Consider the following 26,134-nt stretch of genomic DNA (forward strand, 5'->3'; position numbering starts at 1 on the left):
TTTCGCAAAAATGGTAACGCGCCTTAATTCAACGCGTGATATAATCCTCGCAGACGTAAACGCGTATCGATTTGCTATTTTTCTTTTCATTCCGACTGCGTTATAACCGTTCCTCTCTAAATATATTTTAAACGCCGCATTGTGCCCCAGCGATTTATAAATCGAGAAATATCTGTTCGAACAATAGTTGTCCATAAAAGATGAGAGAAAAATATCTCGGCTTTAAAGCAATATATATATATGTACACATACACACAACATTATATACGTATATATACCTGTGCGGTTGATTAAAGCAAAAGAAGTATGTATATACTCGGTGCAAGGAGCTAGATGGGGGAAAGTAAAGCAGCGGATCTGCGCGATACGCGCACATCATTATGAATGAACCCCGAGTTACTGTAATTACAGAATTTTAATTGGACTCTGGCAACTACGAAAGTTGTAGGTCGAACGGGAGCAGCAAACTCTAGCCGTAAATCAATTTCATTAAAATATTCCCAATTATATAAAAATATTAGCGGGAACGAGCTGCGTTTTAATACGACGGTCTCTTTTAATTCGGACAGTTTTAACTGTTCCCAAGGTTCCTAGAGTTTGCGTTTCGAAACGTATCGCGTGATCGGCCGGAAGTAAATAAAACGCATCGCGTTAGCGAATTTTATTTCCAGGAAAATTGTGCACGAATTATTCTGCAAACCGGTATTGACCAAGCATTTATGAATTTAGTCGGCAACCCACTATTGCTATACTATACTACTATCAACTCACGTACCTGAGATTTTAAATAAATACTCCAGAATTCAAGATTTCGAAAGTTATTAGGTTGTCCGAAAAGTGTCTTTCTTTTACAGACGCGTCTTTTACAACGACGCATCTTTATACAAACATGAAACCTAATTTGTCGAACGTTGTGATCTTTAGTTTGATAGAACGAAATGGATCGGACGTAATTCGACAAAATAATATAAAACGGAAAATTTTGTGCATTCGTTATTTCCTTATAAAACGAAAGAAACTTTTCGGACGACCTAATAAAAATCCTGGAGAAAAATTCACTCGTCTAAGAATGTAACTGAGAAATAAATTACCTGCTTGAAAATTCGGTTATCAGGTGCGTTCAAAATTCAGGTACTCGGGAAATTGCCGGAAATCTCGGGTACTTGGAAACTCGGGTATCGAAAACTCAGGTACTCGGTAAATTTAGGTACGAAAATTTGGTTACCAAACAACTCGTGTGTCTACAAACATATATACAGAAACTAAAGAACTTGACTTTCTGAGAAACTGAGAATGTCGCGTGGTTTAGACGCAGAAAAGCGTGTTAAAAACGCGGAAATTATTCGCACAATTCTAATAGTGATGTTATTTGATCGTTATTTTAGATGTTATTAGATCGTTAGTTTAATTCAATTAATACTAATCCTCGTATGCGATCAATGTTATTGCTATATCCGAAATATGATAGGAAGACGGTCCAAATCAAATTACGAAAATCCAAATCCGATATCAATATCAAAGATAATTTTGACGTAGCATTGGTGAAAAACCTATTGAATTTCGTAATTGCTGTCACATTTCGCAAGAGACTGACTCGTCACGTTTCTCACCTGTAGCATTCCACCATTTACCATGTTTGATGTTCACTTTATAACTTTAGAATGTCGCGGCTGATTGGCATCGAATCACCTTTGCAAGATCGCCGTAGCAGCAACAAAATTTAATAATATGCAAAATCATTCTTAGCGTGTTTTTAATGAACCGAATAATCGTTCATCGCGGATCCAGCCTGATGACTAGAGCGTCCTAATTATTCGTAGTCATCGATAGCGAGTAGAGGTCGTGTTATTATGTGTATTTAATGAGTAATTAATACAGCAGTGTAATATACCAAAAGATATATTCGTGTATAATTATCATATCAGGATTATGTATTAATTTGTAATAGCATATTTTCCATATTGAAACGCTTACGGCGATGATCGAACGACGAAACCTATTTTACCTGAAAGCAAAATCGACTTCCTCCTTCTTCTTTTTTTCCCTCATTACTTTCTTTTCTTTTTTTACTCGTTGAAACGTGTATTTGCCGGAACGCGCGTCAATTTAGAAACTTCGACAGACTTCCGTTGGAATAAACGATCGATTTATCGTGACTGGACCGTATTCAAAACCAATTACTAATCGAGCACCGTGAACATTTGCACCGGGAACTTCCACAATGCTGCCGGTTGAATGACCTGGTTCGCATCCGTGTGAAAGAGGTATTAATCTCCGAAGGGTGAGCACATCTCTTCGCATCTTCGTTCGCTTGGCTGGCTTTCACTGGGAGATAGGCATAGGCACTTAATTGCATCCTTTCTCTTCGCGATGTTGAATACCGAAGCACCTACTTACCTGTTCTTCGTACGCCAGTTCCACGACGATAGGTGCGTTCCTGTATCAATGCTGTTTGACCTTTTCAACTCAGCGTCTCAATGGTGAAATTGCACGTACCAACTTGCCGTACCTTTGTAACGGTATCCGTAGAAATAGGATTCCGGTGAAATCCGTATCGTAATGATTTTTGCGTCTGTTTACAACCCTTTCACATCCGACGTCGCGTGCAGACAATATCGCACTTTAACGAGTCGTCGAGTATCCGAGTCATAAACGCGTTTGTTTTTCGGTAAAACTGGTCTTCAGTTTCAGCGTACCGTGCTCTTGCTTGTGAAAATGTCGGAGAAATCGTGCTTTTGTGTTATTTTATTATTTTTTTTAGTTGTCGATAAAAAGATGTTTTTCCCGGGGTTCAGCTTCTCCGGAAAGGCGAGATAGTTTAGTTTCTTAGAAAGTCAAGTTCTTTCTACCTGCGAACGGTGTTTCGTTATACAGTTCGATCGTTCTATGCAAAGTTCAAAATTGTATTTTAAAACGTTGAAGCGTAGGTGAGTGAAATAATAGCACGCTACGTGCAGTCGTCGATTAAAGTGTCATTAAGCCGCGTGAGTTAACTCACGAGACTGGTACGTGTGAGCCACGAATGGGACAGAAATTGCATGCTTCTAATATCAGCGTGGTCTTCCTTTTACATTTTTCTTTTTCTTTCCTGTACAGATAGCATCGAGGAACAATGGAAGAATAGATTGCAACAGTACCGTAGCTCGATGCATCGTCGTCGTTCTAAAGGCAGTGTTCGCATCTCAACCTTGACGACTTTCACATGCAAGTGTTGCCTAATCCGTAAATTCGACCCTGACAAACGGGACCGGTTCCAGATGCAACTATGATATCCCGTTGGTTTTCCAATGTCGTTGCATAATCGTGCAATAAAAGTACTCCACTTTGCGATTAAATGTTACTCCAGTTCATTGAATCGCTCTTAATTGAATCGTACTTTTTTATCGATAGGAAATGTCACAAGTTCGAACAGATACGGCAGGATAATTGTTAGCACGGTTTCTCGTTACGACAAAGATTTTTTTCAGAGCAGCTACTCTTCCGATTGAAACGAAAATTAGTTAAAATACAAATTGAAGGAGTTGCTGTGTGGTTGTCCAACGTTTACGAACATTGCATGGAATCTTCGAATCATTTTCTATGGTAGAACAATTTCTTAAATTCGAGGAACATACGAAAGGATCGTTAACGACGTGATTTCTCATTTTCACGGTGTCACAGCTTTTTATTTCGAACGTCAAACTCGAAGAAAATTGAAACGTACGTATATCATACATAATGTGTATAATATACAACACGTTCGGAAACGTCAAAGTGCACAGTGGACTTCCTATATGCCATTTTTCTACAGGTCCCATTTTCGAATCTGCTTATGTAAAATAAATTAAATACGGAGAACGCAACATGATCTCTTACGACTATCAAACGGCTTCCACGAAGCGAAACTTTCGTATTGGAAATAACTTTGGATTCATGAATACATATTGAACTTGATCCCACCAGTGCTCGCGAGATATAATACCCGTTTTTCGAAAATGTATCTGGCCAGCCAAAGTACCTATCATAAATATCGGCCTGTAATTAACCGAACTCGATCCACAACATCGTTACATATTTTGGTTTCGATAATTCGCTTTGTACATCGCATTATTCCGTATGATTAGCTGTACAGCTTCTTCGTTCGACTCTAATTTCGGACAATCGGAGCACCGGCAATTTCACGAAAAACCGATATCCCAGCATTTATCGAAACCAACGCAACTCGATATGTAATTGCGTAGATTCGCAAACCAAACCAATTTCAAAACGGAAACGATGCACGAAATGCTGCAACTTTTCGTTCGATAAGCTTCGGTGTTACATGCAAACGAGACACACGAGGGTTCCGCGATGTTTTCTTTTCTCATAGAATCGGAAAATCGAACTGCGAACAGCGTGAAAACCGTTGCCTATCCGGAGACGCGTATCCCGTGGCGTCATTATCAATTGAGTTTGCAACGCGGTCTCGCAGGAATGCGAATGTTTCACGTAACATGTATTTTCCCCCTCGTTCGCGTTTACGGCTTGTTTCCATGTAATCGTTTTATCGGATTCGGTGTCAAGGGTATGAAAAGCACTGGCTGATCAAGCAATTATTTATTAACCGGACGTGTACGTACAGTGGCCCACGAAAGCGTTCCAACACCTGCCATAGAGAGCTTTTACATATCGAGTTCATGTTATCGAGTTCATGTAAGACGGAAACTTCCGGTGTTAATATAATCGGTGATATTTAAGTTGCAAGTTACATATAGCAAGTAATAAAATACATTATCGATAGGTTTTTTAATTTAGGTTTCTAGCCTCAGGTTGATCGCTGCCAAAAAGGAGATTACTGTTGCTCGTAATTACTCTTTCGTCGTTAATTTGCATATTTTGATGAGATTCGCGTATACCGTTACTACAAATCGACCAAAGATGAACACGTGTGTATCATTGCAAATAATGTAAAATGTATTTCGAGCGGAATTCTTCCATCCAATTTTCACTTCTGACGTTATTAATGGCAAACATATACGGCTAGTAGATATCGATAGCAACGGTACTTAACGCGAAGCGGTATAATATAAAGTTTTGAACGTTCAAATACTCGTACACGGTTCTGTACATTGCTTTATACACGCGTTTACCAGAGTTTCGAGGTTTCTAATTAAACGAAAGGATCGATCGTTAATCATTGGAGGCATAAACAGTGGACAGATAAGGATCGCGGATATAAAGTTTCGCAGGTATATTAGTCGAAAATGATCCTAACAAGCTAAATGAAATTCCGAATAACGCGGAGAACTTAAGCTGCCGATTATTTCAAAGGATTTTAAATCCTCCGGCGATTTTATCTCTTCGTCCGTTCAACTTTCGAATAACTCGCGCAAATTGGACGAGATTTCACGTGAAATGAAAAATTAAGCTACCTAATTAATCTAAGAGGTTGAAGCCGGTGTTTCACGGAATATACATAGCTCTGTCCTGCGGCTTTTGACGTCACTTGAAGCGCACGACGGTAGTTAGAGAGTAATTTAAGCTCGTGGTAGCTGTTACAGGATAAAATTACGCGATTCTTACACGAAATAAGGAAATGACAACGGATCAATCCGTGAGATAGCACGTTTTCTAGTGTTATTAAAAATTGAACAACTCGTAACGAAAGTAATCCTTGTCCACGTTGATCTTTCTCCGAAAGTAAACAAAATAATACTTTGGTATCGTCAATAATACTGTCGGTACGGATGAAAATAAAGATACTGTAATCAATAACGAGACTAAAAAGGCCACGTTACGAATTTAACTTCTGACTAATGAAATGTATTGTTGTTTACGAGATTGAAAAATTCAGCGAGGTTCTCGATTTATCGTGAGCTTCTCGATTAACGAGAAATCATAAAATATTAATAAGCAGTAACGAGAAACGAAATAGAAAATTGAAAATACAGGATGTTTGCGCCAGCTGGGAATGAGTAAAGGGTTTTAGTACGACGAATCGATACTCAATAACGATCGTCGTTCAAAAAAAAAAAAAAAAAAAAAAAAAAAAAAAAACGAAAAAAGAAAGATGCAAAAGCAATCCGAATCGTTTGGCGAAACGTATTCGTACTCAAACAAAGTTCGAGCAAGATCAAAGTGATTTTTTACTGTTTACAGCTTCGCATCTCACAACTGCCTTCTCAAATGATTCGTCCAATAATTCCTGCAACGCTATACAATTCTCATCGACATTGCGCGTAACGTCGAATTGCTTTTATTCGTGATTCGTCGTCGGTAAACTTAAAAGACAAAAAGAAAAGAAAAAAGGAATTTTCAACACCAACTTCGCCCGACTAACTTGTCCGTGTAACTTCGACATTCCTAACGGATTAAAAACCTAACTAAAACCAATAACGACTTACAGACACGAACTATACTTATGTGCTTCGAGCAGAAATACGTATATCGTTTACTTGTGATATATCAATATGTAATTTCTCCTGTCTCGTTGCTTATAGCTGTCGGATTCATTTGGCGAAAAAAGTAAGCGACCGCGCGTGCGCCACGACCACGCGATACGAAATTCCCTGGCATACGAAAGCAATCGCGAAATTCTCCACGAAATTATAACGCGTACAACTACCATTCTAATGACGCGATAAAATTCTCAGGAACCTCCCTAGAATTAAACAATCGTCCCGCATTTACTGATATACACGAGCATCTGGATGAAAATCGTTTTAAATTACGCTCGCTTAATCAGGCCAAATAGCGGCCTGATGAAAAATGCCTGACTTTCGAAATCGTTAATAGAGCAACGAGGGAAATGCCTACTTTTCTCTGTAATCGTTCGTAAAAAGTCTGACAAAATCAGAGGAACGCGTGTCTCCGGTTCATCGTACGAGCCGTTCACAGGCTAAGACGCGATATCTCCACTTGTTGAGGATTTTTTAATTTTAACGTCAAAACACTTTGACGCTTGTCTCGCACAATGTCATCAATTTTCTCTGCTTTCTGTTTCGTAGAGAGTTGACCAATTTGCAAATAACTAGCTCGTACATGCAGAAGAACGCAGATAACCTCGTTCCATTAAGTCGATCGAACAACACGGAATTAGCGTCGTATCGGCGAGAAAAGGTGTATTTGACTGACAGCTAAAGAATAACGCGGCATTTTCGTAGAAAGTAAGAAAAAGTGAACGCTCACGTGTCGGAGGTAACGAACTGGAAACGGCATCTAAGCGGTTCGATGTGTCCCTGGTTAATCCAACTCGATACAGCCCTCTCGTATCACTTAAATAGGATTCACTGAATGGATATCGATGGAGATCGGTTGCTTCGGAAGGAAAAATCTGGCAATCGAACACGCGCGTACGATCGCACGTCCGTACGTCGCGCGACTCCTTCCTTCTCAGTCTTTCTCACGCGAGTGCCAGTTCGACAGAGTTCGGCCGTACTCGGTTTTCTTCGCCGCGGCAAATCGTCGCGCTTAGATCCCGTAGAAAGGAGAAGTTTCACCATGTGCAACGAGCAACTGCGCTGGTTTAGTCTCGCCGATTTACTCGCGTGATTTTACTTGCATTTGCAATAATTTTATACGAAATTGCAGCAGAGAACGAAACGTTGCGTGACAGTTTTGATTGAAAATTTCTGTTTAGAGATACCTAGGGATATTAAAAATTTCAACCCTAAGAATTCATGGTATGAGAACTCAGGTATCTGAGATTTTAAATACGTTGGAATTTAATATTTGACGATTTAGATAGATAACAATAAAATTGCACAAAAATTTAGATACCTTGAGGTGCGATTAAATACAGGAATTTAGGTACCTAAAGAATTCGAGTCCGACATTCCAGGTACTCGGTACTCATTTTCTACCCAACTGTATTTTTCTAGCGTTACAATACATTTGAAGAAATGAGCGAAATATCACAGAGAAATCTAGAAATTCGAGAGTCGCAGTAGCGTTGGTAACTCGGATATCTGACAGATTTATAGATGTTCGAGTACTAAAGAACTCAGGTACTTGGTGCGAATTCAGGTACGTAAAGATTCAAAGGTATCGAAGAAGAAGATTTCGAGCCACACAGTGCCTTTTACGCACATTTAACTGAACCACATTTAAATGAGAAGAAAAATCTCGATTTCGATTCAACAAAATCATTCGATTCATTCAAAATCAAAATTCGCTGCTCACGTTCGCAAACCAATGTCAACGCGTCTTCGCGTTTTCGCGTTTCACAGCGCGGCATTGATTCAGGACATATAGTATGCGGTTTTTCCTGAAACTCGATATCGCAGGCTCCAACGCGAGTAAAAGTCTGTTTATCAAATGTTTGTTAGTATTTTCTCTACTCCCTGGCTCGGTTTAAGTATCTCGAGTACTTACTGTGCTATCTAGACACACACGGTAACATTGAAGTAAACAACGCCAATGCCGGGAACGATCTTTCCGTCATTTCGTAAGTGACATGCAGAAATCGTTTATTCTCTCTACTGTTTCGCCGGATATGGTGCTGATATTTACTGAGAATGGGGTTTTAAAATTTTCGCGGAATAAACGTGATCGGAAATCCATTTTTCAACCAAGTCGCAATTACGAATGGATTTGATTAAAAAAATAAAGAGCATCCAGTGTAGCAGTTTGTAGCTTGAAATATATTACACAGCAATATAATATTATAACAGCGATATAATAACTTTCTGACATAGAAGAATTATAATTACCAGTTGGTTTGAACCATATTTTTTAAATTGCTACAGAGAATGTTTAGTCGTGTGGTTTAAATGACGAGATTCTCGGATTCCCCATATTTAAGGAGTAACAAACACTGCTCAACAAGAATCAACGGGCAAGAACGTGTAATATCTGTAACGAACGAGCAAGCTAATTTTGCAAAATACTATTTGCGATTAGATTTTCATGTACTTTCATTAAACTAAAATCTCGATTTCACTAAAAAATAAAGAGCATCCAGTATAGCAGTTTGTAGTAGAAATACATTACACAGCACTGCGATATAATAACTTTCTGACATAGAAGAATTATAATTACAATGTGGTTTGAACCATACTTTTTAAATTGCTACAGAGAATATTTAGTCGTGTGGTTTAAATGACGAGATTCTCGGATTGCCCATATTTAAGGAGTAACAAACACTGCTCAACAAGAATCAACGGGCAAGAACGTGTAATAGCTGTAACGAACGAGCAAGCTGATTTTGCAAAATATTATTTGCGATTAGATCACGTACTTAATTACAGGCTCATCATAATATCGAATAATCATTATTACAACTTTTAGATACTGCAAACCGCGCTGCGTATTTGTTAAATTTCTTGGCGCCAAAATCATCGCGCCTGGATATCCCATATGCAACATGCAACTGCTCTGGTCGAATCTTGTCGATTTCGCCCCATGAATTTAGCACGGCGACTCGAAATCGTGCCAGAGCTGGTAGAATGGACGTTACAGACCAGTTCCGGCCCAACGTTTCACGGATCATTGTTCCATTTTCGCAGCGAGTGCGTTTGTCCATGCGGTTGCCATTGTTGCTACATTTCTGCCGATAGAAGGTCCTGTTTTCACGAGGCATCGGCCACGCACGTGACAATGGCGGCGATGCAAACGCCGGTGAAACGCGCAATTAAAATGTATAATGAAACGTTAAATCGCGCGGAAATTGTAGCCACTCCAAATGAGCTGCGACGCGCACGCGATAAGTGGAATTTTTATTTCGTGCGTAGATTAAGGAAATGTATGGACCAACGCTATTAGAAAGTGGAAAAACGTAATAAATAGCCGCGTTGTAATTTTCTGTTCGAGGAGCAACGTTTCCCCAACGGGAATAAAAACAATCTTCAATGAGATATTACGTATATTACGCCGGTGCGCAAGAAACGTTTTTCCGAGTAAAACTTCAACTGCGCGTAGTTCCTTCGAAACAGCGTGTATTTAGTCCAAGTAACGTACGCATCGTACAATGCACGTTCTCAACGATTAACTTGTTTCGTTCGTTGCAGGTTGATATGAATTGTCGCTTCTAGAATTCTTGGGACAGAGTTGTTGTGTAATCTCCATTTTTTAGAGTTTCTGTCAAACTGATTCTGATCAATATGGAACGAAAGCTTGTCCTGGATGGGACGGATATCTCTAAGCTTCCACACGCGATACATTTACGTTTGCAGAAACTTTCGTAACGCTCTTTAAACGGAGAAACGAAACTCGTGTAAGATAATAATCTTACGAGCATTCTCATCGCCAATGACCAAGGTTTCTTCTTCTTCTTCGATGACGAGGTTTCTTCTTCTTCTTAATATTGAACACGCGTGACGTATAGGAAATTTCTGATAATCGATGCAACATCTAATACAAACATTATCGACAAGCTAGAAATACGAATTAACATCGAAACAGATTAAAAACGTACGACACCGAGCGTACGAATATTTTCATCAATCACTCTGTGTATGACTTCAATTTTATCATCTTTATCGCGTCGCAGCTTGTCTGTTTGAGAGTAAAATGCGCGACGTAATTAATATTCTCGAGCAGTCAAGACACTGCTGTTTACTCTTTCCCGGCAAAGTTCTCCGTTTCGAGAGCATGAATTCAAACACAAGATAACGAAATTACTTTATCGGATGTCCCGCCGGCAAATAGACTTTGCATTGTTTCGCGCTCGGCAAAACTACTCGGCCTGAAAAAACCCAGTTCTCGTGAATCAACACGAAGCAATTTTTCCTTTCTGTTTGATATGTCGCGCGGAGTTTCGAGCCAGTGAGGGCACAAGTATTCGCGGTGCACGCGCGGTCAAGTATTTTTCGCCAGACGTTTTATCACCGTGGCACCGCTTTTCGTGAAAATTACGGACGCGAACGTAACCAGCAGAAGAAAAAAAGAGGAGAAGAGGAGGAAGAAGGGGGCGAAAGGAAAGAGAAAAAAAAAAAGAAAACACACATAGAGACCTTTCAGCAACTTACAGAAATATTTCAATAGGATAAAAAGCTACGTGATTGCCACTTTTCAGCCACGTTTCGCGGCAATGAATGTTTCAAACGAATCTGGCTCTACGATTTCGGCGAACGTTATACAGCGAGTATTTGCAACTAAACTGTTACCGCTTGTACCGCTTTTAACAAACGCGTTTAAAAGCTCCTTCAATGACAACAGTTTTACCCACGATAAATCCGACAACTATTAACAACCGCTTGCATATCGTTACACAAGCGCTCTGTACAAACACGTACGCGCGCAGTGTAATACATGTTAATAGCTTGGTACATATTGTTAATGCACTGGTCGCAGGCCAACGTTTCACGGCTGAAAAATTTCCTATGCAAGTTGTTAAATATGAATAAGTAATCGCGAAATGCACTTTTTCGCGACATCATCGGCGTTGAAAGGCGTAACGTCGTGGTGAAGGTAACTGTTTGAAATAACTAGAAACATAGGAGGCTCGCGCGGTTGTGTAATAATTATGCGAGAAATTTCGACTTTGCGACTCTGCTATTTCGCTTGCAACGAAGCTGCCGTGAAAGGATGCGCTTTTCAAACTTCTGCTATGCCTTTTTCACTCTGCCTGGCCATTTCGTTTTTCGAAATTCCATTTAGGTTATAGAAGATATAAAGGAGGAAAGTGTGCATTAGGTTGTTCGGGGAAATTCATAGCGAAAATTCCACAGGGATTTAACTAGAATTTCTTAATTTCCCGCCGTTTGTTAAATAATTTTTCGTCTCCTTCGGTAACGAGCTCTTTTCGAATAGCCTTTACGAGCTTCCAGAGTATTTCGTTTCTCTTCTATGTACTTTAAACGAGTCTTGACTTTCAACACAGCGACGAAACGTCCAGTAATATTTTCTGATAACTAGGATTCTGATAATGAATTTCTACGATACGCGCGAATTCGTATTTCGCGTATCGATGATACATCGATTCGGCATTGTCGTCGCTGAGGAAAATCTCCGGAAAGAAGAAACTTCTTTCGCCTACGAATTCTGAACGTTTGTTCTTAGTTTCCTATAACGAGCGAAATAAAAGCAGTGCCTCTTCAACGTTACGCTATTATACGCAAATGTATAGTAAAAAACGATACGAGCTTTTCGAACATTCCTACACTTGTTAACAGAATCGAATTGAACACGAAGCTGAAACGAGGGAGAAATTATACTTTTCCTTTTTTTCTTTTTCCTACGTTAAAATAACGGATCGCGATCGTGCACGCGTGTAATCGAGTCGAATCGACGTGAAATGAAGCGGGGAACAAATAACAAAGGATCGGACGACTCGAGTATTTTGCACAGGCACAATAGCTTTATGAGGCGATTGTAGGGCCCTGTTTACGCTTAACAAAATCGAACAAATCGAGTCGAAACGGGGCCATCTCGCATTTCAAACGATTCCTCGGTCGTTTCATACGCAAACAGAACTTTTTCCTCCCCGTAAAGAGAAGTAACATACGGGGTGTCTGAAATTATGCAACGATCGACAGCGTGGGCAATTTGACGTGGAAAAATACGTCGAAAATATAAGGAAACATCTTACCGTATGACGGTTCGTTCTCGAGAGAACAGAGTTCGAGGATTTTTGAAACGTACTTGAATACGTCTAATTTAGTTAATTAAATCTAATGATTTATTTAATCAATCTACGTAGGTAGGTTATTCTACGTGCGAAAATCAGTAAAAAAGCATAGAACAAAATTTGAAAGTTCGTTCAAAATAATTTGAGAAAATTCAATTTTCTTGAAAACTAGGCTTACAACGAAAAAAACGTTATTCTACATTTTTTTTTTTTTTTTCTATTACTTTCGACATTTTGCACCTTTCGCTGGTTGTTTGCTCGCACCTACACGACAGTTAACCAAATTCGCGTGCACCAAACAATTTTGCAAATTTTATTTTATCCAAAACGACGCACGGTATGGACAAATTTTATTCTGCCCTTTTCACATAGCGTTCTCTCTTCTGTCGATCGTAACACGATTATAGACGTACACGCGTACCAAGAACGATCTTCAAAAATATTTGCCATCTTGAATCTACGCTAATTTAATGCGCCATATTTTTCGAACGCGGAAAATTCGCTAATTAACTTCATTATCGTGAATTTATTTCGTCCGCTCTGCCGTCTCTGCTAATTAAAGTGGTTATCGACGTCGAAATTTTCAACGAGGACGCGCAACGTACGCTTCGTGGCTATCTTCGAGCGTAAAAAAATATTCCACTAGCTTTTCGCTTGATTTCGTACGATTCGGTACACGGCAATGTATGACCCGGTCTCCTGCGTTCCGATGAACAGGCTACGACTTCGACATGGTAAAACATGGTATTTCTCGCAACCATGAATCTGCGCGCTGTCGATGAAACGTATCTCGCGGATAGTGCGAAATACAAGCGTCGATTAGCTAGAACGAACGAAATATTCATCCGCCGACGACAGAGAGACGAGGAGAAGAAAAAAATGCTATTAAATTTTAACGAACTTGTCGTTTAAATTTCAAATGTGAACTTCATGGTATCCTACCTTTTCGTATTTTTCAAATCTGCATTTTCCAGCTGGAATGTATAAATTTGAAAAAATTTACGGATTCGTTATCGAATTAAAAACATTGGAATGTTGGTTCAGCTTACGAACGTAATTAGAGGCGAGATAATTGCTGGCGGTTGCGAAGAATTCAAACGGATGGAACAATACGCCAGACAGATGGACTTTCATGAAATTCTTTACGGCAAATTTGCTTCTATTCGCGACGGATTATGCCGCTGCTTCGAGTTCGTCGCGCCGTTTCAATTTGATTCGTTTACACGCGAATCGTTCGATCAAAATGTTATCGGCTCGATTCGATCCGATTTAATGCAAACGAGTTTCCGCGCGCCGATCTCGCCAAATTGAACGCGACAGTGCGACCGAAAAAGAAACATCGAAATAGAGATACGCTTGCTGTATGCAAACACGCCGATAAGAGAAGGAAACTTTCTTCTGATCGGATAAAAAATGAGAAAACTTGAGAAATGTTGTAGCAGAGTAGAACCGAAAGAGGATCGACTAATCTCGATACCAAGCTTCCTGCTATTTTCGTGTAATTTACAACATGACAACTTTCTATAGTAAATATGCAAATATTTTTGCCAGCTACTCTACATAGGTTTGAGAATCAATTCATGTCGAATTATGTAACTTTGTAGTTATTAGCCAGAACGTTTAATGAGATCAATTTACTTGTTCATCACGGATAAAATACGTTTAATAACGAAAAAATTAAAATACTAAATATAAATTGCTACGTGCGTATCTGATAGATATAATCTCACGAAAATTTACACGAAAATTTACACAAAAACTTGCTGAACTTTCAACTCTTGATATATAGCTACGTATACGACGAATATTAATCGTCCGTTTAATACGATATAAATATAAATTAATATAATATATTATTTCTCAAATTTTAACGATATTAATTTACTATATATTAATGGAAAAAAAATCCGAAAGATCGTTTAAAATAATTCTAATCCTGAAATGATCCTAGTAACGAAATATTCATACGATACTCGAGATATTTTCAGCAACTATTCCATTTAACGAAAATGATAATCTTTGGCATCGAAGGGACGTGTACTTCAATTTGGATGGATGAAGAAAGATGTGAAAAATTAACCGAGTGGAAAACACGATCAAAGCGGAGCAATTTGCGCGTTCCATTTCACGTTGAACTTGGGGATTTTTCATGAACAATCGGATCCCACATTTATTGATAATCTGTTCAGAGGCAGTTTCATTGGCCGTTTCGCCTCGAGGGTCGCTAATTACTTACAAGATTAATTCCCGGCCAGGTCCGTCGCGGATATTATGAGATTAAGTTGCTCTTTTACGTCATGTTACAGGCAAGAAGCCATTTTTCCTCGACGCTGCTTTTCACCGCACGTGAAGGAAAGAAGCAGCAACAAGCTCGCCAGGAATTTATCGTCTTCTAACCTTGCAAACGACAATGCAATTTCGCCAACGTGGCTCAAAGCTAACTCGGCCACAGCGTGTTTCGCTTGTGTGCCATTAATTCCCCATACCGTGCGATTTTCAATGACCAAAAAATAAAGATAAAACAAAGAGAATGATAAGACTTCAATTTTCTACAGTTTCAAAACTAAAGTGGAATACTTCTACTAAACAGGATAACGTAGTTCAGCTAGTGGATATAATTTTATCTACGATCACGATCCCATCCTTTCTCTTAGTTCTTTCTCCTTTTTTTTTTTTCTTTCTTTTTCTTTTATCTCTATACTACCACTGTAGCCATCCACTTTCACTTTCAAGCTGAGCCAAAAGTTGTTACGTTCTTTATTAAGTTCGAATTGCTCGGCGGCTCTATGGAAAGTTAAACGAGGGTCTCCAGGGTGAAGTGGGCCCGAGTTCTATGATACGGCGAGGGTTACCGCGAAAGATGCCGAGTCTGAATCTTTGAAAGCATATCGCGAGCTTTTAGCCTGACTACGGTTATTTCGGCCACGACTCAAAAGAGGAAAAGAAAGACCGATATCATCGGACGATCGAATAATCTCTTTTATTCGTATAACAATCGTTTTCACGGCTGATGATTAATCCGACGTTTAGCAATTGGCCAAAGAGAAGCGAAGCGAATTAATTTAAAAATACCAATCGTAGGTGGAAACGAATGACTGATAAACCCGATAGAAATCGAAGAGGAGAAACGATCGCATAAAGGATACGAAGAATAATATCAGTTGATTAGTCGGCGCGTCCAATAAGCTTTGAAAAGGGACAAAGATTGCCGTCAAAGGATTTTATTTTCGAAAAGGAGAAATAATCCATAGTCGGAACACATGCAGCGAAGAGTGAACAAATAACCAAGTATCGGTGACCGGCGATGCAACTCTGTTCCATCGTCTCCTCCCTCTTCTTCTCGTATCGCGAATTGAACGTAGAATTAGGTCGGCCGTACAAAGAAACGTGCAAATATATTTTTTCCCATCGGTTTCCAATATCGTACGAATCAACTTAACGCTATGACAACCACCTTTTCAGTATTCGCGTGATCATAGCGAGCCTCCTCTATGAATACATTTTCCCTTTGTGCTTGGTCTTTGGATCGTAGAATCAGGTTGCGAGACTTGGTACACCAAAGAACATGCTGCTCCGTAAGCCTAAGCCTAAGCTTAGGTATTTCACGGCGGATGCATCAAGTCGCGGGTTAATTGGGAGAGGAAGATCGTAGATGTGTTTTAAGTACACGGCGTAATTTAACAATAGACGTTCCACGATTGTTATATACCTTGGAATATATTTATTTATCCCTTTGGTATATATTTACAAGATGGTGTATAATATATTTGTAATATCGAAAAATAAGGATTTTTTTTTTCGATTACTTACAATTTATTAATATTAAATTGAATATACAAATATAAATTGGACAGAGAACGATATTTAACGGAAACTAAATGCAATACTCGTATCTATATCAAATAACTTTACAGTTATTTGATCACTCTCGTCACAACGAATCTAACACACACACTCTCTCTTTCTAACAACTCTATCAATTCTCACGACTCTACTCTTCGACGACTCGAAACCTCTAACGACTCTACTCTTCGACAACTCGAAACCTCTAACGACTCTACTCTTCAACGACTCAATTCGCTCTGACTCTCGGTCATCCGCCTTTGAAATACGAAACCGTCCTTCTGCTCTAACGTTGTTTCTTGTTTTTCTCATATCTCTGTAAGAACTAGGTGACTTTAGTCACATAGGCGCTCTTAAATGTAAACGAACCACAGAAGGACGACGTACACGGCTTTTTCTATTTTCAACCGATCTCTAATTCAAATCTATTCTACGATACTACATATTCGATATTATATGCCTTGTAAATACGTATAGACAAATATGAAAATTATATCAACGAATGGAAGCTAAACTTTCATTTATAAAAAATCGTTCGAACCCAGGCAAGTACGAGAAAAGATTTTGCGAAAATCTCGATTGTTATATTGTTATATTGTTATATACCTTGGAATATATTTATTTATCCCTTTGGTATATATTTACAAGATGGTGTATAATATATTCGATATTATATGCCTTGTAAATACGTATAGACAAATATGAAAATTATATCAACGAATGGAAGCTAAACTTTCATTTATAAAAAATCGTTCGAACCCAGGCAAGTACGAGAAAAGATTTTGTGAAAATCTGTCAAGACACAGATCGAACCAAGTGAAAGTGCAAATCGAAAGTGCAACTTCGATACGCTGTTACGTTTAACGCTAACTCGTTCTATTGTATTATCCGACTAATCAATTTCTCAATTTTTGTCGATAGAAAAATTTACACAAAGTTAGACGGACAAAAAAAAATAACAATGAACGTACTATTTTAAATTAAGCTTCGAAATCGGTCGTTTTACCGGACCTGCTAAGGATACTGCTAAGAAAAACACCATAGACGATTCCTCTAACTCGATAAACCTCGTCCTGGAACAAGCCGAACCAAATAGTGGCGCGATTTAAAAATGCGCTATATTCGAATAATAAACGCGGTTGTGCTCGGAGCAGCCGATAAACTCGGCAAACGGATTGAAAAAGAAATTCTGCAAACTCAATCCTGGAACAGATGGATCCGCGGAAACATAATCATTTGCACCGTTGAATGGTATTCGCGATAACAGCCTCTCCATCCCGTGGACCTTCGTCAACGTCGCCCTCCCATCCCTTTTTCTTGCCGCTCCGTTCCTTCGGAAATTACTTGGCTGACGTTCCAGCAACAAAAGCGATTCGACCGGATTATTACAAGAAAGTGTGGCGAAGGCGTAATTCGATGGAATACACCGAATAACTCGGAATTACTTTGTGGCTGGGCAGAGATCACCAGTGGAAAAGATGGTCGGTCGAAAGCACTCGGCTGGGTGCCTCGAAGGAAGAAAAAGGAGGAGAAGAAGGAGGCGATGCTGGCAAGAAGAAAACACCATTCGTTTTCGCGGTTATTGTAGCCCCATTCTAGATGTACGTACACCCGTTATCTGCGTGTAGGTGCACGCCGCGTACCTACGAATTCCTTCCGGAAGCATGGTCGTTCCACTAAATACGCGAGATCCAATTTGGACGAACACCAAAATTCGAAGAAATATACTGGCCCGCGTACATGCGCGCATATATGGATATATAGGGTGAGTCGTGAGAAACGGCACAGTTAAATACCCAAGCGTTGCTTGGCGTTGCATGGAAAAATTTCTCGGAGGGAAAAAAGTTACGCTGTTTCGAGCAGCGAGTACGTAATGGCGAGAAGAATTTTTCTTGTGCTCATTTTTTTTTTTACGAGATTTTAAGATATATTTTTTAAGCGATACCCCGTGGTGTTTTGCACGCCAATTCAGCGGTTCTTAACCTGCCGTCTGCGAACTTCACGATGCACGAGATAACTTATCATCGCATCGTTCGAAGAAGAAATATTTGGCATGCGTATTTGCTTGTTCATAACGAACCTCTTCTGCCTAAGAAGGTTGTCGACGAGCTACCGATCAACGTTTCAATTATTTGGCACATCGGAGACATAGATCTCCTGCCGAGTCTTGGCCATTCGCCACAACGGAAAGTTATTTAGCGAAGTTGCTTGGTAAGCAAATGGTTAAAGGAGGCTGCACAGATCAGTTCACGGTTGAGAGCAAATTTCGAAATTTCACTAACGAGTCCTGAAATTTTTTAAATAGAACGCAGTTGCAATCGTAGGTTTGTGTTATTACGTCGTAATTCATTCGGATCTGTTTGTACGCGATATTAAAAGCCAACGTGGCGAAGAATTTCCTGTTTCTCGAACGTGCAGTATCAACGACGATACTAAAACCAGACGAAACATTAAAAGCAAATAGATCACCCAGTAGAAGTAGGTGCACCCGCACACGTATACACATGGCCCTTTATGTAAGACACATTCGGCAGCGAGACGTTCAATTTCAACCAGAGACTTCCTGCAAGCGTTATTGGTACTGCTGACTTCGTCCCCTGTGAACTTCCATCCATCGGTGTTCTTCCAGTTTCCTCCTTTCCGCTTCCGTCAATTTCTAATTGTCCTTGACGAGATTTCGTTTCCGTGAAACTCGTTTTCCGAAACGAAGCTCCCCTTTCTCCCCTTTGAATCTATTAGATTTTATACACAACGTGGAGACAGTTGCAGGCAACGAGCAGCAATATTTCTAAATTTCTTCCAATACTTGTGCAAGAAGATTCGACGATCGAAGTCGAATATCTGCGGCACGAAACTCTTCCTTTCTCTCTTTGAATCTTTCGCATTATATTACATTGCGTTGCGTGTATTATACTATTATATATGACTATCGGAAATAAAGCAGTTTCTTAATTTCTGTGAATCGTTCTCCGAGAAAATCCAACGATCGGAGCCGAATATTTCCCGGCAAAAAACTCCCCTCTACGTTCTGTCTTTCAAACACTTGCATTTTACATACAACGAGGAGGCTATATTGCAAGTAACAAACGATAGCGTTTCTTAGTTTCTTCGAGTCGTTGTGCAAGAAAATTCAACGATCGGAGCGGAATATTTTCCGGCACAAAACTGCTGTCGTTCTCTCTTTGAGACTGTTGCATTTTACACTGAACGCGGACACTGTCGCAAGTAACAAGCGATAACGTTTCTTAGTTTCTTGCAATCGTTGTGCAAGAAAATTCAACAATCGCAACCGGATATTTTCCGGCACAAAGCTGCTCTCGTTTTCTCTTTGAATCCGTTACATGTTGCGCGCAACGCGGAGACTGTTGCGAGTAACAAGCAGCAATGTTTTTCGATTTCTTTAGATCGCAGCCCAAGAGGACGGAAATTCAACGATCGAAGCCGGATATTCCGAATATTTGCCGACGATAGACGGCTCGGTAAATAGGCTGTCTCTCGTGTTGCCCTCTCTTTTCCACTCTGGCTGCAGTTATAGCGAGATATACGGGCAAGCTCATACCGTAAGTCAGCCCGTGCAACTACACAAGATGTTAAACTCAAGGAAGATGAAAGTACAAAGTCTGCTCGTGACACGAGTTAACTTCAAAATGGCTCGAAATGCCAAGATTTCAACTTGCTCGGTTGATGACAGCTTTGTTACCGACTGTTCCATGCCGACTCGCCTCTCTACGAGCAAAAACATTTAGCACTTCTTGCTCGGTGTCAGTCGCCCAAAATTCCCTCTCAGAAATTCGTTCTACATTTCCTTCCAATTTCCTTCCACGAAAATGTCCAAAACTTTTGGATTTCGTAACAGTTATCTCTGTTGGCATGCGAAATCTTCCACCTCGCTCTTATTCTTCCAACGATGTTACATTCGCTAACTTTGAAACCTCGCTGTACATCGAATTTACAACTAATTTCGTTGAAAAAATTCATCAGAAATTGTACGTTTGATCGTCTGCGAAGGAGCAGATAGATATCTCGTGGAAAAACCGAGGAAACGCGAAGCAAAGAGACGACGATGTTCCATATCTACTTTCATCGATAGCGCGATCGTTGCTTTCGCCTTGATTATTTGCAAAGTATCTTAAAAAGACACAAAAGCTATCTTAAAAGTATCTTAAAAAGCTACAAAGATCTGCGAGGAGAAACGAGTATTTCAATAGAATAGTTTTACCGAAAAGTATTCGTCATATAACAAACATCGTTGTTATCGGCGCGATGAAAAGTCAAGGGGAAATTGTTGAAATTTTCATACATATTTATTCGTTACGTCTATATATCGTGGGATGGTTGTGAAAAAGACTCACAGAGAATGAAAGAAACGAAAGGTCGAGGAAAACCGGAGGAGAGATAATCTCCGCAGCCTGTGTCCCAACGTAACGAGGCAACGTAAGTGGAATAACTCGCAAGTTAAGATAAACAGAATTTACAATGGAAATTTCTTTTCATAATCAGTCGAGTTTTACGGAACTCCGTGCATATTTTAATGCCGGATTCACAGGCCACGGTTAACCGGTGACCTGGTTGCCGTTGGATTAACCGGAAAGTAAGAGGAAACGTATCGAAATTTCTCGAGTTTTCAAAGCACGGTCTTTGGTTGCTGTTGCGGTCGCAATTTCCGTATCCATTTTTCTAGCTGTCGCCTTGCTCCGTTAAGTGTACTCCTAATAATACAACGGAGCTAAATCATTGTTACGGCTGACCATCACCGAACCAATCTACTTTGTGCCTTTGTAAAACGAAGAGCAGATCGAAAAGGCTTTTAACGTGATAACCGAATTTACTTAAACAACAAACTCTCGACATACACTGTCGGTAGCTTGCGAATCTACTTGGACATTTATCGCGAAAGATTTCTCCGAATGTATCGCACGTATTATACGAAACGTCTCCAAGTGATTTCATCAAAATTGTAATAAAAGTAAGTGACAATTGTGTTACCTTTGACTGTTTCGCGTTCCTTTAACTTGTCGTTTAATCTCCGTTGAAAGGCGTAAAAACGATAAGTTGGAAACGATTGAGTAGAGGAACTCGGCAAAATTCAAGATCATCTGGGTAACCAGGTTATTTCTTGCAAAGATAATTTGCAAAAATTCCACGTGAAAGCGCTGGTAATCCGAAGAATTTCGCCGTCTGTAAAAATTTCCAACCGTTAGAATCTTAAGAGTTCACGTTCCGGCAAGGGCAAAGAATATTTGCGTAGCCGTAGGAATTCGCAGAGAAACGGAATGATTAACGTTACCATGAAATCGTTTCGCTCTTCGACTTCACCGCGTTATGCACGACCCGGTTAAAAATAGCTCCACCAGACGCAAAACGAGCCCGTGAACGCGTAATTATGATCACCAGGGAACGATGGTAACGGCTCTGTTTTCCAAACAGCAGGAGTTTTCATTAAAGGACAAACAGTATCCCGAGCCATTCGTTATCGCTTTATCTAAACCTCGTAACAGTTCGAGAGCACTTCGCGCCGTACGGACCTCTTGCACAATAGAACTGGTACGCAATTAGCCAAGTGTCGCTCTAATAAGGATTTGTAGGATAGGTTGGGTCAGGTTAAATCGGCCTGTTTACAGTTAAGCAGCTGGACAGACCGTCCTCGGATTCGTGGTTCGACCGTTCGCTGTCGCACAGTTCGCGTTTATATGATGAACAGCGCGACTCGTTTCACGTCCTCGAAATTAGTTTACCCTAGAAACCGGACGAAAAGTTAGTTAATCCCCGATGAACTCTGAAACCGAGGACTTTGTTCCTTCTGCTCTTCTTTTGTTTCCCTTTTTTTCTTCTTTTTTTCTTTTGCGTTATTGTTTCACCGTTGTCTGGCGTTTCGTCTTTGACCTTCTCAGATTTCGCTTTTATTTTGTCTTTTTCTTCTATTATTGTTTCTTACGATGGCGAAGACTAGGTCAAGCGTGACTCATACGAACGTCATGCGACTCGTTTCGATGTTTGCAAATTATCCTCAGAGGATACTGTGATTCGACCTTAGACTTTGTTTGTAGTTTTCTTTCGAATCTCTGCTGTCTGTTCAAGCGTAAATTCAGAAAGAAGAATTGAATTTTCACTTTTCTTGAAGAAGAACACGATGATTTCGTAGAGGATTCTTCTAATATTTCTCGAAAGGAAAAACGAAGCGATCCAGCTATTTATTTTCATCGATACGGGAACATTGTTATCCTCGCGTTACGAACTAAAGAGTAAAAGAGATAAGAAGCGATAAAACGCGTAAAAAGTACTGCGATTTCAACGACCTTACACAATTTTTTTTACTCTTTCGTATTCAATTTCTTCTCTCGATTAAAAAAAAAAAAAAAAGAAACGAAAGCAACGTCCGATAAGGAAGCAATGGTGTTTTATCTTTCTTTTTCTATCTTCATCGATGGTAGAGAACCAGAAGCATCGTTGCGGATGCACCATAACGCTTCGTAATATTATACCTTGATGGGAGCGCAGGCTATCGGTTATCAACTTTTTGAATTATCAACGGGCCAAGTTAGACATGTTTGTAACGGATCGGCAGGAAGATACAAACTTACGATGCACCGGTTTCGTGCTTCCGCTGTAAAGTTTCCCACGTTACGTTTATAGTTTACGCCCGCTTACATTAGAATTAGACCTAATTTCTCTGCACGTAACTGTGCGCAAAACGTGTACAAGTGTACGTATACAAACTAACTGCCATTATTAGCTATTTACGTGTCTAGGTTTTCATATCCACCCAGTTCCTAATTCAACTTTTATCCGTCGTATTTGAAATTGCTATTTTTTTGATTTCTTCCTGATACTTGGTAAAATCGTCGAATATTCTACGAATAGGAATTTTATTTTCATGCAAAGTCGTTTCAACGTTTCCCTCTCTTTCTATGCTGGAACTTGTACCAAGTACCTTTGATATTTCCGCCGATGTGCATTTTTAATCACCTTTTTCTATTTTCTGTCCTCGAATCACCGCGCTGCTGTTTCTCTCTTTATCACTTTCCATTCCACCCATAGCGTCCTTGCGGAACTCCTTTCCCCCTTTTATTACCCTGAAATTTCGATATCTCTGTTTCTTTCATTTTTGATACCTCGCAGTGAATTTTTTTTTTCTTTTTGTTGCTCAAACGTTCCCGCCTCCTTTCGTTTTATCGCGGAAATTTCTTTCTTCTTTTTTTTTTATCACCTTCCCCTTATTGAAATTTGTCCTCCTTTTGGTGTCCTTGCATCGCTACTTCTGATTGCCGTAATCCCCTTTGCCATTGTCCTTGCATTCCCCTTTTTATTACCGCCACCCCTTTTTCAATGTCCTTGCGCCGATCTTTGCTAATTAAATTTTTCTATCGTTGGAACATTGGCGGCTTCCACGTCCACTGATTTCACATTCTCCTCCAGGATTATATCAATATGCCGCGGCAATAGGCTGCGCATTTTTACGCTTCTATGGGAAATTTCAAGGTGGAAAAGTTCGTAGAAAACGCATCACGCGCGTAAAATATATAAAACAGCCGAAATACCAGTAGCTGTTACAATATTCCATAGATAAAACAAATCCTTGTTTTATCTTTTCATTATCTTCATAGAAATTTGCATAAATGTGCCTGGCCGTCGCTCTATGGCGACATATTGGGTTGGCAACTAAGCGATTGAGTATTTTAAATAAGAGGGAAAATTCAAAATTTTTGCTTAAAAATATAACTTTATTCAATTAGGTATTGTCCGTTTTTGCCGATGACCTTTTGCCATCTTTCAGGCAGTGTTATAATTCTATGTTCATACATCTTCTGATTTCTGCCAGTAAATGTGATTTTACATGTGTGTTTGAATTTAATGCGATTTTATATCATCAGCGTCAATAAAAATTAGTATTAGTATTAGTAATATATATATATAGTAATTAGTATTAGAGTATATATACAGGATGGTTGGTAACTGGTGGTACAAGCGGAAAGGGGGTGATTCTACGCGAAAAAAGAAGTAGAAAATATAGAATAACAATTTTTCGTTCGAGGCTTTGTTTTCGAGAAAATCGACTTTGAATTTTCGCTCGGTACGCGTGCACTTTACACGTCTCGTTATAACGGATCTCACTGTAGATCGTTGTCTCGATGGAAAAATTTAAAAAAAAAAAGAACAAATTTTATTCTATATTTTCGACTTCTTTTTTCGCATAGAATCACCCCCTTTCCGCTTGTACCACCAGTTACCAACCACCCTGTATATATATATATATATATATATATATATATATATATATATATATATATATATGTCGGAGATGAAAGGACATCGGGGCATTTCTTTTGGAATTTCGGGAAAATCCTCAATACTTTAGTCTAGACTATCTATTATAGCTGTACTTAAATAATAAAATTTAGGGGTAGTTGTTATGATTCAATCCGATTATGTTTGCCCGAGATTTGTGACGGTGGGCTTAGGCTCGAGATGAAACAACTGGTCGCCGGACGTAGCCACGGTCACGGGATGAACGTTTTTACCTAACAGAGAAGTGCCAATATTGCAGGACACTCGTTTATTAACCCCTTCTCGTACTTTAGCGAGTCAGACTCGCGATGAAGATTTTGGCCCAAACACGAATATCGCGAGTCTGACTCGCGACCAGATACTTGGGCCAAACGTAAACATAACAAGCCGAGCTCGCGGACTGTTTTTTGCCCGTTACGACCGTGACTGAATGTTAGTTGCTATTTGCGAGCATTAGTCTGATCTGTTTAGCGCGCGTCTACCGCTTGGGCCCGAGTTTCGTCGAACTAAATAGCACGGGAAGGAGTTAACAATCAAACTCCGAGCAGGAGCAATGTCAGCTCTACGCGGGTCTACCTAGCAACGGCGGCTGGAATTTTGTTAATATCCTCGGCAAATATGCAACGAACAAACGCGATCGTAAGGAGAGGAAAATTTCCATCAGTCTTTTATTCCTACGATCACCTTGGAGAGTTTCCACATCGTCTTTACGTGCAGTATTATACCGAGCGTCACAGCAAACGTTAATTTGGGCTTCCAAAATATATTCTACATTTAACAAAGAGTTGCCCCGTTGATTAACCCCGTGGATTCGTTATTGAACCTAGGAACATTGTCTTTAACGTCTCGAGTGTTTAGTCATCACGGTTATTCGTCAAACTTTGTAAAAATCATATTTATACCAGTAAATATAGTCTTTGTTGCACAAGAACGATGGCTAGTCCGAATAAAGATTCGTTACACGCCCCTAAACCTGACGCTAACCCGACATATATATGTCGGGTATACATTGTATATACATATGTCGACATATATATTAGGATTTAAGGCGCGTAATGATTCTTCGTTTGAATTAGCCATTGTTTTACAAAACAGAGAATATATTTACGCGAATAAACAAGATTTTACAAAATATTAAGAATAATGAGTTTAATAAATGATAAGATTAACTAACGATGAGTTTAATTAATAATTAGATTAAAGAATAATAAGTTTAACGAACAATAAGAGGAACGAATAATATGTCTTACGAATAATGAATTTAACGAATTCTGAGATTAACGATTGATAGGTTTTACGAATAATGAATTTAATTTACGCTATTAACAATGTTCCGGGGTTCAAACGAATCCACGGTCAACGGGATAACTCTTTACTATGCGTAGAATAATTTTAAACACAAAAATACGATTGCTTAGACACTCGGTAAATTGCTCGATGTATCACTTTCCAAGGCGATCACACGAATGAATATCTGAT

At 39.5% G+C, this 26,134-nt stretch overlaps 1 protein-coding gene across 7 annotated transcripts in view; it reads right to left on the bottom strand.

The window, feature by feature from the left end:
• Nucleotides 1–26,134, bottom strand: part of LOC126873902 (venom dipeptidyl peptidase 4-like) — a 303,798-nt gene that overhangs the window by 271,186 nt on the left and 6,478 nt on the right. The window contains exon 1 of one of the 7 annotated variants that reach the window (XM_050635244.1): nt 7,147–7,301. The exons of the other annotated variants lie outside the window; for them this stretch is intronic. Coding sequence (XP_050491201.1) covers nt 7,147–7,176 — 30 coding nt within the window. The 5' untranslated portion in view covers nt 7,177–7,301. Of the gene's footprint in view, nt 1–7,146; nt 7,302–26,134 lie in introns of those variants that run through there. 7 annotated transcript variants of the gene reach the window in all.

This window comes from Bombus huntii, chromosome 15, assembly GCF_024542735.1.
Source record: "Bombus huntii isolate Logan2020A chromosome 15, iyBomHunt1.1, whole genome shotgun sequence".
Lineage (NCBI taxonomy): Eukaryota > Metazoa > Arthropoda > Insecta > Hymenoptera > Apidae > Bombus > Bombus huntii.